General features: G+C 33.2%; 2 protein-coding genes and 2 long non-coding RNA genes across 4 annotated transcripts; 2 read left to right on the top strand and 2 right to left on the bottom strand.

Moving 5' to 3' along the window:
• Window positions 1-3,586: 3,586 nt before the first annotated feature.
• Window positions 3,587-4,159, bottom strand: LOC147502551 (noscapine synthase SDR1-like). Its single transcript, XM_086604559.1, has 2 exons — window positions 4,067-4,159; window positions 3,587-3,889 (listed from the first exon to the last, which is right to left on the bottom strand). Exons 1-2 carry the CDS (start codon window positions 4,157-4,159, stop codon window positions 3,587-3,589), a joined length of 396 nt encoding a protein of 131 aa, XP_086460685.1.
• Window positions 4,160-5,451: 1,292 nt separating this feature from the next.
• Window positions 5,452-8,617, bottom strand: LOC147502552 (ribonuclease 3-like protein 3). Its single transcript, XM_086607324.1, has 2 exons — window positions 8,108-8,617; window positions 5,452-6,008 (listed from the first exon to the last, which is right to left on the bottom strand). The coding sequence occupies exons 1-2, from the start codon at window positions 8,519-8,521 to the stop codon at window positions 5,598-5,600; spliced, it is 825 nt and encodes a 274-aa protein (XP_086463450.1). The 5' UTR covers window positions 8,522-8,617; the 3' UTR covers window positions 5,452-5,597.
• Window positions 8,618-10,588: 1,971 nt separating this feature from the next.
• Window positions 10,589-11,650, top strand: LOC147502553 (uncharacterized). Its single transcript, XR_015220016.1, has 3 exons — window positions 10,589-10,777; window positions 10,884-11,086; window positions 11,280-11,650. It is a non-coding gene; the product is annotated as an uncharacterized LOC147502553 (long non-coding RNA).
• Window positions 11,651-13,886: 2,236 nt separating this feature from the next.
• Window positions 13,887-14,535, top strand: LOC147502554 (uncharacterized). The gene is made up of 2 exons (XR_015220017.1): window positions 13,887-13,975; window positions 14,109-14,535. It is a non-coding gene; the product is annotated as an uncharacterized LOC147502554 (long non-coding RNA).
• The last annotated feature ends 346 nt before the right edge of the window (window positions 14,536-14,881 follow it).

Here is a 14,881-nt window from a genome sequence, read left to right on the forward strand (position 1 = left end):
GAAAATAAATAGAAAGCAAGTGAGTTTAGATAGTTAGTCTTCTTCTTCCTTTGTCTCTCTCTCTTTTTTGTACTTCTAACTTGTAATCCTTTATCCCAAGGATCATGAGCTAACTTCCCTTTTGGGGAGTTAATCCAACTCATGTGAGGGAAAATATTTGTTGTTGGTTTGGTAAGTTGGTTAGGAAGAACAACTAAACCTACATCCTATCCCAAAATTATAGTTGGTGTAGTGTCTAGTTAGGAATCAAAGTGATAAGCTTAGAGATAAGTCATTGCTTGGTTCCACTTGCTAACATGTATGAGCTTAGAGATGAGTCATACATGTTAGGGATCAAGTTTTCTTCTATTAGGACTTGTCTATGAGTCTAGGAAGAATAAAATGAATTTATTAAAATCAACAACAAAAGTTGTCTTCACATGAGGAGGATTAGCTCTCCACCTTTTCTTTAGTAAATTGTATTGTGTCTTAGTTGCATGATTTTGAATCTTAATATTTTTCTTAATGTTTGTGTAGGAAAGAAACCTAGTATTAGTATTAAACTTACTCACTAGTTCCCTAAGAGTAAAAACCAAGTTGTAGTTGTCATAGACTTTAGGTTGGTTCGAATTCTTACTTCAACTTTACGAACACGAAGATCGTGAGTAAGGAAATCTTTGAATTCACATTTTTCGCCAAATTAGAGAGTAAATCTCTAACGTAGTAAAAAGAGCAATATCATAATACATTAAACTAACCTCAAAGAATAATTAATGAAAAATCAGAAACTTGATGCAAATGCATTGAACTAATAACCCTAAAACATATTTGTATTATATATAGGGAGAATAAATATTTCGACAAATATAGTTTTGCATTTCAAGTAGTGTTTATTATAATTCTTTTATTGTGATTGGGAATGTCTTGCTATTCAAGTAGCTTCAATATTATCTTCGCCACATTGGGCATTCTCACAAAACTTCAATTATTAAACCTAACAATAAAAAGAAGTCGATGAGTTTTATCAAGGTTTGATGCTTCATTTTTATAGAGAGTGGTGCAAGAAATTTAAATGAGTAATTAATATAATTTTCATATCTCATAGCTATGCATAGTTGCTAATATTTTTTAAAATAATTTAATATAACAACACCCATTCGTAGGACACGTTCATGTGATAAATCTTTTCAAGTGGGAGTAGTGTATTCTTTGAGGATATGGAAACAATCAATATGTTTTAGTGATTTGTACACATTAGTATGTAAGCCGAACGATGATGATTTACCGCTAAATCACCATAAATCTAATAAAACTATTATACAAGCTAGATTAAGTTTAAGATAATTTCATTTGAAAATTACGGATTAATATTCTAAACCACAAAGTGAAGAGACTATCTCAATTTGATCCCTTAGTTTCCAAGTACTTATGCACCATAATCGCTGCTCATTAACATATTTTGGTTTATTTTCAATAAAAATATATTCTGATTCGAAAATTTGCTGCTAAATCACCATAAATCTAATAAAACTATTGTACAAGCTAGATTGAGTTGAAGATAATTTTATTTGAAAATTACGGCGGCAAATTTTTGAATCATAATATATTTTTATTGAAAATAAACCGAAATACGTTAATGAGAAGCGATTATGGTGCATACTTGGAAAGTGAATAGGCTATCTCAATTTGATCCCTTAGTTTGCAAGTACTTATGCACCATAATCGCTGGTCATTAACATATTTCGGTTTATTTTCAATAAAAATATATTCTTATTTGACAATTTGTGTGAGATATTTTGTAAAGCCTTTTCAGCTTACAAAATATTTAATAGATCCCGGGCGTATTCCCGGGGTCCAAAATCTAGTTTCTTTCCTATTTTTGAGGAAATAATAGCTAGTTAAAAATAATTATGTTTTAGGAAATAATTGTACATACTAATTTGAATTGCATTTAAGTTGAGAGAGTTGTACTAAAATAGTACGTCTTGTTAAATGGCTGATGTTGATATTTAATTCTAACATTGAAGAAAAATCTATATGTACATAATTTGGGGGTAATAAGATCATGTTTCATATTTTTTAGGAAATAATTGATATATTCTTTATACGTGTGGAATTTGTGTGGTAATTTCTTTCCTATTTTTGAGGAAATAATTGCTAGTTAAACATAATTATGTTTCCGGAATTTGTGGGGACTAATTTTAATTGCAGTTAAGTTGGAAGAGTTGTACTAAAATTAAACATAATTATATTTGCGGAATTTGTGGAGACTAATTTGAATTGCACTTAAGTTAGGAGAGTTGTACTAAAATAGGAAACCATGTGGGTAAGACACTCTTTTGAAAAGTGGAAATTGAATCAAACTATCTAAAGAGTCCACATGGCATGATAGAAAGCCACGTATGTGAAAGAAAAAGTTATCTCTCATATTAAAGTGCCACCTAGGATAGAGAAAAATCTGTTTTAGAGGTCTCTGCTTTAATATATACACGTCAAGTATATACACGTCGTGATCCATCCTATGAAGAACACAATTTTTTTGGACAACTGCATCAAACAACTGCATTTGTATGACTCCTCTATGTATCTATTGGTATTGGTCACCATAAATCAATCCAGTGTCCAGATTTGTTAGTTTCAATTATTAGGGATCAAAAGTACGAATTCTTGCTAATGCAATCTAGTATTCAGATCTGTTTGTTTCAATTGTTAGGGATCTAAAGAAGGAATTCATGCTTTATGTTGAATGGAAACAAATTTCACTATGCAACCACTCTCATATTTGAATTATTTCAAGTAAAATGTTTCTTCATATTGAAATTCTGACGTTGGAAAAGAAGCACATATGATGTTTCAAGAGTGTAACCAATGGGCAAGATGCCATGATTCTACACTAACAGATATAATTTTCAGAATTAAGTTACTACTACCATTCTTAATTAGAGACAAATGTCATTACTTTATTGCTGCTCAATATCCACCATATATTGCCTTGTGCCACTCCACCATATTCCTTTTCAATTTTATTTTCTCCGAGTATGATGTCACACTAAACACCATCGGATACTTCAATCACAATGAGTATTTTAAATATGTCCTTGAATTTCAACATTATTACGATTATACATGATGCACCAATTCCTAGAATAATGAATATAGAAGCTCTCAAAAGAATAACAAACCTAACTATAATCTTCATTAAAGTTATATGTGCATACTTCATTGCCATTCTACATACATAGAAAATAATAGAAGTAAAGTGAGATATGTATATGAAACAATAAAATTGATTATAGGTAGAATACCTTCAAATCTAAATGTTAAAAAGTTAGGCTAGCACCTTAAACAATATTCATCTATTAATTCGTATGGTCATGTTCCTAAATGGCTAAATAAGTATAACGGAGTTGATGGAAGTTGCACATGCAAAATAAGTTAGTGTGAAAATTTTCAATTTTTTTGAAATCAACTAAGTAATAGGCATTATTATCAATTGAAAAGTATCAAAATATTAGTGTAGACACATTGAATAGAATTGTGAATATCATACAATCAATGTACCTTTGACCTGAAGCCAAAGTAGATGATCATAGTCCGGAGCAAGAGGTCAGAGAGCCTCTTCTTCATTTCCTGGGAACTGTTCAAACATTGCAATAGAAGTATACACAACTTTTTTCACTGTTTTAGACTTCAAACATGCTTGTATAATTCCAATAGTTCCATCTATAGACGTTTTGATTAAAGTGTTTTTGGGTATCTTTTGTTCAAAATCCATAGGTTGAGAGACTTGAAAAACACCAACGCATCCATCAATAGCTACTTCAAAACTTTCTGGCTTTTCAAGATCTGCATAAAAAATTTGTAACTTTTGTTGCGCACTAAGGAAATTAATGAGTTGGCTTGTATCTTCCTTGAAACCCAGATAAAAAATGAGTATGGAATGTAATTATGAGTATGATTATAAGCTATAAATTGCAATTAACGTATAATACTATCAATAAAAAAAAAACACGGCATTCCAGTAACAACAATTTAAAATTAAAATGGCTGACAAAAGAAATAAGTAAGTGAATCACATAGCTCGGACAAAGTAACCATGTTGAAGGAGCCTCATAATCAGCCATGATGCTATATATCCTGCACCACCTGTTACACAAACTGCACCTTTCTCTCCTTCCATTTTCAACGAAGAAAGGTTAGAATAGTTGTCCAAGGCTCTAATTAAGCTAGATTGTGAGGCCCTCATTAGCAATTTACCAAAGCAGTCTTAAGTTAATCTTACCAATGTATTTTAAAGTACGTCCTTAGCTGATCTCCATTACAAAAAGAACCTGCAAAATCTATTGTAAGTGGTCTCCTCATTAAACACTCACTAAATCAACAAAAAGAGGTTCAAATTATTTGTTATATCAGAGTTTCCTTCAATGTAACATAATCGGTTTCTAATCATGATTTACTTCATAACTGTTCAAAGATCCCATTAAGGGCATAACTCTTCTAGAGATAGGGTAAAAATACTAACAATGATCATCTAAAGATTCAAATAGTTACAAAGATAGTCAAAAGTATACCAAGGTGTTTGAAAGAGTATCAAGGCTGGGTACTTGCTCATTAGCATTCAATAGGTTAATAATTCTAAGAGAGTCTGTCATCGGTGGATATATATATATATATATATGAGCTGAAATTAAGAATAATACTTCAAAAACACTTTCTCAAGGATGAGTTTTGCAATGCCAGCGTGTTTTTCAAACTCTTTCATCTTCAAATAGCTTCCAATCAACATTATAAGCTAAGCAATTCGAATCCACCGTGCTTCTTTAATCGGTGCAACTCAGGTTCTTCATAATATTGTAGGTTGTGGGCATGTGACTGTGGGTTATATTCGTGAAGCTAAGCTATCTGGACAAACAATGGAATTCAAAAATTGTCAAAGTGCTTCTCATCAAACACAACCGAGCACTCAAAAGAATTCAAGATTGAAGATATGTCAGGTAGATTTTGATTAGTAGGATTGAGCTTGGATTGAATCTAGCCTAGGCGATACTTGGATTGAATCTGACCATTATTCTCATTCAGCCAAAGAAAAAACAATACCATCAGGAAGAGATAAGAGGGAGACTCGAGGCCAATATAGGGAAATCTTTCGGTTTTCTAAGAGTTTTAATTGAGAGAGAAATCTAGGGCGGACAGTTTTATTAGAGATCCACGTGTCATTAAGTGATCCATGTGGCAGAACCAAGTACTGGAAAGTTACTACATAGGAAGGAAACTGTCCACCTCAGACATACTCTTAAAGAGAGAAGTGATAGTAGATGTGTATCATTACTGCTTTATACATGTAGATACGTGAATCAGTGGAAGACTTGAGGAGGAGTTTTATGAAGAAAAGAAGGGAAGGCACAATGCCACATGCGGGTTTAGCAAATTGGGCTCGACACAGGAAAAATATGTGACTTTGCAAATAACAGCTCACAGAAATTGGTTTTTCACCAACAAAATTATCACTTTGCATGAACAAAACTAATGGCTTCAAAATATATTTTTCAAAATTACAGTGTAAATATTACAAGTGAGAATCAGCAAACATGCAAGACTGATTGATAATACTATCCTACTTAGCTAATCGTGCTTTTAAGATGGTCTAATGCAGCTTTTGCTGCTCTATTCTTAGTAATTTCTTTTTTACAAGCACCAATAGCTGTACCAATTACCTCGTTGTTATTTCCTAGAACAACATGATAAGTTGAATTTTTCTCGTTATTCGAGCCCTCCACAAAACGGATACTGATTCTGTTCTTCTGACAGAACTCATGAAGCTCCGTTGTGGGATGTACTTTCAATGTTTGTGGACTAATTATTGGCTCTAACAACCTCTTGAACACCTTCCACACGGTATCAACAGAATTGCTATCCCTGAAAACTGCCCCGATTACCGCTTCCATTGTATCTGCAAGAATCTTAGGTGTATCAATGAGTCCGTTAGAATGCACAGGATACTTCAGAATCTCATTGTTGAAGTTTTGAATCTGTACAAGTTAATAGAGAGTTAGTTAGACCATATTCCACACAATAGAGATCATCCTCACAAAAATCAGTTCATTTGAAGATGTACAATCTCGTTAAAAATAAAAATCAGTTTATTTAAAGATGTACAATCTCGTTAAAAATTGTTTAGGATGTTATAAAATTATCCAACGGCTTAATTTTTTTAAAATTTCATAACAATTTTTGACAAAATTAAACATATTCAATTGAGCTGATTTTTTGTGGGAGTGTTCTTCATCATATGATGTATATCTCTACAAAATATTAGCCCTCAATTCATCTTGTAAGTTCACTTTTTGGATTAGAATAACATTAGAGTCATTATAAGGTAGAGTCATTAAGTGCACGTAATATTAGTGTGCAACTGTGCAATAAAAAAAAAAACAACATTACAACACTTTTTATTTTGCTCAACATTACAACACTTTTTATTTTGCTCGGTAAGTTGGAATATATTAGACTGAAAAAACAGGTACAAAAGGGTGTGGTCTAGGGTGAACAACATATTACTCCCCTAGTTCAACTCAAAAATACACTTCCTTCATCCATTATCATGGGATGTCCTATTTCTTATGTTACACGGACACGGACGCAGACACTAATACAGACGCGGACACTGACGCGGCGACTCAGTTATATTTCAAAAAAATAAGACGTGGACACGACAAAAATGTGGAAATTAATTAATATTTATAATTTTATTTTGTATAAATTAAATATTAAAAACTAAATTAAATGTATCAATATTTATAAATTCAAAACTATTAAAGATAAATAGTGACAAAATTAAATTTAATATTTCCTAATCAAACTTTAAAAACATGTCATAAGTCTTAACAAAACAAAAAAAATGAAAAAATTGAGTTTTTTAATATTATTTTGATTTTTGATTTTATTTTTTTAGTCAAAATTTGCATCTTGACCATGTTGACAAGGCCCCGATCGCGTCTTTTGACCAGCGTCGGTTTAGTTGATCGCGTCTTGACCAGGCGTTGACCCGCGTCCGATGCATGCGTCCGACGCAAACACAGCCTATTAGGAGGTGCGTTCGTGCTTTAGAGCATCTTTAGGAGAGCAACCAAAAAAACACCAAAAATTTGAACCAAACCAAACACCAAACCAAAAAAACACCAACCATCTTTAGGAGGAACATCAAATTTTCGACATCAAATGACGCGGTTTTGGATAAACCGCGCCAGTGAAGCCCATCTTAAAAGCCCAAGCCCACGTAGTTTTTCAAAAACCACGCGATCAACTTTCTTATTTTTTTTCTTTTCTAATCTCTCGCGCGGTTTTGGCAAAACCGCGTGATTGAAGCCCACAATCTAGCCCAAACCCACGCGGTGTTGGCAAAACCGCGTGTGATACAACACCAAAGTTATAACCAAATATTGGCCGATTTGGTGTTTGGTTTGGTGTTTTTTTGGTGTTTCCATCAACATGTAACTCTCCTAAAGTTGAAAAAACACCAATTTAGTGTTTGATGCTAGGTTAGTATCACTGGTAAAATGCTCTTAGAGCCTATTTCTAACAAAATCTCAGGAAAACTTCATACGGGGTTTCTCATTTTTTTAACCAATCAGGTCGACCTTCAAGTGATGATGGCTTCGTTGATAGGTAGAGTAGTCCCCCTTTTAGCCATAGCTCAATCTGATAACTTAAGTCTTTAATGCAAAATTCAACGTTAATAAAAACATTGAAAGCAACATGTATTAAATTTTGGTGATTTCAACTGTTGCCTGGATACCAATGGGCCAAACAAAAAATAAATAAATAAAAACTACACTATTAAAATGTTCATTCCCAGAGCTGGAGGTGTTTCGTTGGGTAATGAGTTGGTTATGTACTTTGGTACTGTTTTTGATACTTTTAAACATTGTTTTTCTCCTTCGGCTGATAAAAATTATGGTGAACGCGGTACAGAACCATATTTGAGCAAGGGGTCGTGACCATGAGACTGGCGTTACGAGTCATCGCTTGCATACAATATCATAGAATGAACAAATATTCATTGGAAAACCTTACCTAAACAAAAATAAATTAATTAATTAATTAAAAAGTGCAGTGATGAGAAAATTACCCAATCGTCCAGTCCAAGTAATTGGTGTCGTAGAAATCGATGGAGTCCACACTTGGCCGCGACACGAGCAAGCTTCTCATTGTCAACATTGGCAGATTTAAGCCGTGTAAGTACTCCAGGAGGTGAGTCAGGATACAAAGTAAACAACTCTGTATCTATCACAAAATTCAGAACTGAATCACCTATATACTCCAATCTTTGATTGCACTCTCTTGGCTCTTCAGGATAATAGAAAGAAGTGTGTATGAAAGCTTCTCTTAACAAGTTTTTGTTGCTAAACTTATAACCTATTATGTCTTCCACTTCTTTAAGACTAAGTAACCATTTTTTCTCTTTCTCTTTCTCTTCTTCTTCATCTAGAAACAACACCCTCATGTATTGATACATCCCACCGTCTTCTCTCATTAATCGCATTCTTGGTTTTTCTTAATTGACTTATTTGTTTCTTCTTCTCACCACGCACTTGGTTTCTTAATTCTTAACTTGAGCAGGCAAGCTTTGAAGTTTGAACAGGCCGTTTTCAAAGACTTCAGAAAAACTACTAATATATTCTAGAAGCTGACAATCAATGGGATGACAAGGCAACAACTAGGATTTGTTATGCAGCCCTACGCTTAAACTTGGGAGAAAAGTTTTGCTAAGAAATTTTAATAAAGTGGTTGACCGCGAAAAAAAAAAAGTTAAATGTGATTCAATGTGCCTGACAACTGACGAGTATTGCAAATATATGGTGTCATAAAATTTGGAGTCTCTTGGACAGCAAGGCAATACTAATCCGATATGGATTAGGCAATTTGTGATTCCATAGTTGCTCAATTTCGAAACACCTCCCTTACAAAAATTAGAACAAACCCCCTATTTATTAATAATTTAAAAAAACCTCTCTAATATCATTTAAATTATATAATTATCTCCAATTTTCCTCGCTAATATTAGAACAAGCTCTCTTTTATTAATAATTTAGAAAAACTTTTCTAATGTCACTTAAATAACATAATTATTCCCTATTAAAAAAATATATGAGCCTTTCCTACATAATTACCAATTACAATTAGAATCCATAAAAATCATGTTAACTATAGAACTCGAGAGACGAGTTTTAAGACTTTAAGACTTAGAAAAAAAAATCAATGCCCAGCATGGTTTGCATATTTGTCTACTATCGAAAACCATTATTGCACAGTGGGCGAAAATGCTCCTAAGGGTTTTCAGCGCACCACGTCAGCACAATTTTTAAATGGGTACGCAGAGTTAATTAAAAGTCAGGACAGTATTTTGATTATTTGAGAGTCAGTCCTTATTACAAATTACATCAGGCGTTGGATGTTCTCGAGATTAGTTATATGCTTTCAAGATACAAAGAATTATGAAAAAACAATTACACAACACTCTCCAAACCAATTCGTGGTAGAACTACGAATCATACAAACACAAAATTTGATTCTAAAGAAAAAGCCCTCCGACTTCAAACTATAAGAATCCTAAAAACCCAAAAAACTTTCGACTACTGTATTAACCAAAAAATAAAACACCCAAAACCCCAATGACGACGAAGAAGAAAAACTCTGATTGGCACGAACAAGGAAGCAATCTCATCAATGGAATTTATTTTCACAAATTTGATTAGTTATTTGTAGTCAAACTATGACATCTTCCAATAGCTAGAAAAAGAAAATCCTTTGTCATTGATTTTCTCCAGCCTTCTTCTTCACACAAAAAAACAAACTTTTCAAGCACCATTAGTCTCTCGGTTCTCTCTGCCACTCCGAGCCCTCTTCTTTAACAGGGTTGATAAGATAATTGCAATTATCTTCTATCCTCATTTCATTTTTGTTACCCATTCTTCTTGCTACCTAAGTATATGATCTCATTAGATTTTCTGTTGCACGGGTAACATTGAAGATGCTTTGGGAAAACTACAGGTAGCTCACTCGCTTACCTTTAAATATATCATGTGTACTGAGAAAAAAAAAACTAAGGGGACTTCGAGTCAAAATCTCAAAACGGTAAAACTAACAGGTGTTAGGATATAATACCAAAGCTTCTTGCACTATTACCAAAAATATTAGAATACTCTTTACATTTGTGATTTTTTTTAATGGTTTAGAGTTAATTTTCAACATAATAATTAAAAGTAATGATTTAAGATGATTTTCAGCATAAATAGACCAAATAGGCAAATACTATTGGTTTTATTTCTCAAATGACTTGCATATGCTGCCTCAATTTGGTTACTTTGTTGATATTGTGATTACACTTACATCTACTTCTTGTGATACTTTTGTTATAACTAAACAAATGGGACAGGCAATTAAAGATATTGCTTCTTATGTTCCGCCACCACCTTTAGAAGAGCAGAAAAAAAAAATAGCTAAAATGTAAGAATCATACTTTTGTATGTTTTTGGCTTTTGGCTTTCATATTGTATTTACATCAGTGGAACCTTTCTACTATCGTAGAATAAAAGCAGAAATTGGTGTGCCTACTGTTAAGTGTTAATCAAGAAAGGAATCTCTTAAGTACTTACTGTTGGCTCTCTTCCCGCTACTGCAGGACTGCAATTGGTGAGCAAAAGAGGCTGCAAAGCAAGAAGGCTCTTTCGCACAAGAAGGCCATTAGAAGAACCAGAGATAGTTATGACTGGCCATTAAAAAAGTTTGGGCTATTGAGGTGTTTTTCTGAATACAGTTCTATATTTTGCATTTTAAACCATTTTATACTTGAGAATGGTTGTTTAGTTTGGTCTTCTTAACAAAGTTTCTTCTTTATCTCTTAGCTGGAAGTATCCCAGGAAAGTGAAATTAATCAAAGCAGCTGGGAAGACCATCTGGAAAACGTTTTTTTTACTGATACAGCAGTTTGACGCAGTATGAAATTAAATACTAGACCGTTGTTATTTCCCTGAGTTTCGTCATTATCAGGATATCAAGGAACTTGCTCCTCATTGCCTTGCCGAGATCCGTCGCTTCATTGAGGACTGTATCCACTTTCATGCTTTTATTTCTTTACGGTTCTCTTGGTTGTTCAAATTAAGGGAATTTCGTAACTCTTAACTCTGAGGTATTAGTCCCGTAAGTTGATTTAACGCAGCTAATATATATTGCAGTGAAGTATTTATTTGTACGCACATATACTCTTTATTTCCTTAACTCATTGATTTAACAAAGATAAGACGAATGAGAACAAAGAAGTTGCAGTCAATGACTTCCTCCCTGCTGAAGATGTTGTTAAAGCAATCAAATACTCAATGTAAGTTTTTGAAGATCCTACATTTGTAAAAAAAAATACATAGTTATAGATACTCTCCATTTCAAATTTGGTATCATCAACTGTTTAATTCTTTTGAGAAATGTTACTAATCCTACTAAATAGTTGGTTATGTTGGTTACAGTTTAATGAACCAATAGACCAAAAATTTAGAGATTTTGGTAATCTGTAATAAGTTATACCATATATTATGTTTCTCTTAAACGATAAACCACAAACTCAAATTTTCATAGAAAATAGTTTTAAAAAAAGATTTATTACATAATAAGGGCTCAACTATATTACTGTTAACGTTGGGTAACTTCGTACCCTTGAGAAAAAAAGAAAAACGTCCTAAGGGATTTTGAGACTGAAAGGGATTCTGGCTCATGTGGTTGAGTGATAAGTACCGGCTATGTACACAATGGAGGTCCGGTAGCAAGAACTATCAAAAAATGGTTCGTAAACACACAAATCAGTGTCAAATTTCACGATCTCTTCCCTAATAAATATTTATGCTAGCCGGCCGAACTTGGCATATTCTCCATCTGCCCTCAAGGTCATTTTCTTCTCTTTCCGTCGAATTATGAGTATGTTCTTTTTAACTAGAATTTCTTGGTTTTGGATTCCGTAAATTTCTAAATTATTATACTTCACTTTTGAGTTTGTAATAAAGTTTTTGTTTTTGCTCCACCTATTTCATTCGCTGCAGGTTTGATTATGTAATTCAGTGAAACTCCTTTCAGAATGAATTGATGGGGTTGTAGCTGCTAATGTGATGGCGATTATTTATTGGTGAATTTTCTTTCTTAGGAAAAGTCACTTCAGCATCCTAATATCGGTATGTAAAGTGTTTGAATTATTCCTCGAGGGGATTGTATAAATCTATTGCATATTGTATCTTGCAAGATGCGTATGCTTCATACCACATCTCTTGATCATGGCCACATAAAATTCTTTCAATATTTGATTAAAAGAATAATTGTGTTAAAAGAGAAGGGCATCCTAAAAGTATTCCTTACACCCTTCCTTTTGAGCTTAGTTCCCATGTTAGTTGTGTTGCATAATTGCATTGTCGAGGATGCAACAATAGCCAAAGGGTTTCTACTTATTGTAAGGTGGCTAGAGTATAGAGTAATATTGATCTCTCTTATCATATTTGTAAATTCAATTCATTTTGAAGACGATACTTTAATTTCACTAAATTTGGTATCAAGGTTTTAGTTTCATTAAAGCATTATGTCTCTCTTTATGTTTTAACATGATATGCAATTATTGGGATCCGTAACCTCAAAGTATATGATTTTGTTATTGTAGGGTTTTTACCGATATCTTATGCATGATTCCTACGATATGTATAATTACACTATATCACATGCATAAAATAGCCTCAACCTTTGAACAAAGATCGTGACCTTGGTCCAGCGACTTTCAATTTGAAGTTCCAAGCTTTAATCTACAGGAGAAGATGATGTTCTTGGCACACTTAAGATCTTCTTCTTCTCAACTTAGCTGGAGTCAAGTTCCAACCACGAACGGAAGCAACCTTTGTTCACGAACCAAGAACCGACAATGGCTTGGGAGGTTACCACCTATGGAATCTCCACAAATTACTAACTTCTTCTTTAGAAAATGTTGGAGGCCACCATTAAAAGAGAGAGAGCTTTTCTTTGTTGGGGTGATCAATATGTGAGGGGTGGGGGGTCTATTTATAGAGCTCTTCCACCTCCTAAATATTGGATAGGATAGAGTCCTATACTCATCTAATATCAGATAGGATAGAGTCATATACTCTTCTAATATCAGATAGGATAGAGTCATACACTCATCCTAATACCTTGTGGTTATCCTTATCTTGGTGGTTTATCCTTATCCTGGTGGGCGTTTATCCAGCCTTATTTCCAACAGTTATACAGGTAGTGATTGTTCATGCGATCAATTGAGTCCCCACCACCTCATCGCTGAGATTGGGATAATATGATAATTGGGAATGCCTATCATCACAATTCATCAGGTACATCTGAGTTGCACATATATAATGTTATACTAGCCAAATGAAAGAATTTCAGAGTTCCTATTTACTTTAATTTAGACTTGCAATGTAACAATATAAAGTTGGGTTCCTTTGGAATTCCAATACTGTAATTTCACATGCTCAAAACTACTATCTCTAAGATAGCCAGGACGTTATTAGAATTAATTTACATGGGCTATACTTTGCAAATAGCCTATATTTTGGTGTTTCGTGTACGGGTGTTGTTTTTATTTTCAAATTATGTGATGTTATAACCATTGCCAGTTGGTATGTAGTATGTGTAATTTTGAGCCTTATAATGATTGAGGATACTATAATTTGATCATTGTTATGTTACCATGAATGCATCATTCTTTCTATGTTAGGCTGTAATTTTATATTATATTTGGATCCCTCATCTATTCACCATTTCTTTGTTTGATTATATATTTTGATTCTATGTGATCTTTTGCTGTAATTTTCACTTTTACTAATTAATTTGGCTCTCGATGTCTTTCTATCAGTGTATTTTGGTCTGAGATTGGCAATTCAACACCGAATGCAAATGATTCTTCGTGGGATTGTCTTCACTTGATCGTTATAAAAAGGTATGTTATGGTTAGCTTCAACTTTCTCAACTCCAAAGGATTTACTTGCTTATTGTTTGTTGAATTGACAATTTAATGTTGATTGTACAGCCTATAACATTGATTTATTTTTAAATCTTTGCTATATGCCAAGAGTCTAATTGTGAGTAGCTTCCTCGGGACATCAGTTAATAAGGTGCGCATATCATAATACCAATTCCTATATGATGTAATAACAGGTTTGTATATTTGCTTCATTTACCTTTTTCTACAATAATAGTTTCCATCACCAGCTATGAGTCCTTCGATTTTTCACATTCCTATGTAATGTTGTCTAGGTACAAAATCTATGATAGTCAATTTATCAATGAGGATTTGTTTATTCTATTAACGTCTCTGACGGTTATTAATCATGGTTTCAGATTTGGACTTTCCTATACATCTTGGCCAAAAATCGTTCGACAACTTTAATTATTCTGTTAGTAATCGTTTCCTCATATGTAAATTCACTATAAGCTAATTTTAGTCTAGGTCAAGCTAATATAGTAATTTGTTGTGTCGTTACCATGTGCGGTTATTTATTTTTTTTAAAAATCGATAAGACTATAAGCCTGTGTAGGTATATCCTATAAGTTGCAGTAGAAGTTGTGCCAATGTCTCATTTCAATTAGAATTTATTTGCAGGATTACAAGATGAGTAGAACGCAATTTGGGATTACTACATTGATCATACAAAAGGCAAACAATGTACATCAGTTCATTCGAGGATGGCTACTGTATAGAATAATAAATCGTGTCTACAAATGCATCCTTATGGTTATCAGAATGCTGGAAGCACGATGTGTAGTTGCTAGATGACACATTTTGGTACAACACATGTATATATATTCAAGGAATGTACAAATTACAAATACATATCAAAACTTC

Source organism: Coptis chinensis, chromosome 4 (assembly GCF_015680905.1).
Source record: "Coptis chinensis isolate HL-2020 chromosome 4, ASM1568090v1, whole genome shotgun sequence".
NCBI classification, from domain to species: Eukaryota; Viridiplantae; Streptophyta; class Magnoliopsida; order Ranunculales; family Ranunculaceae; genus Coptis; species Coptis chinensis.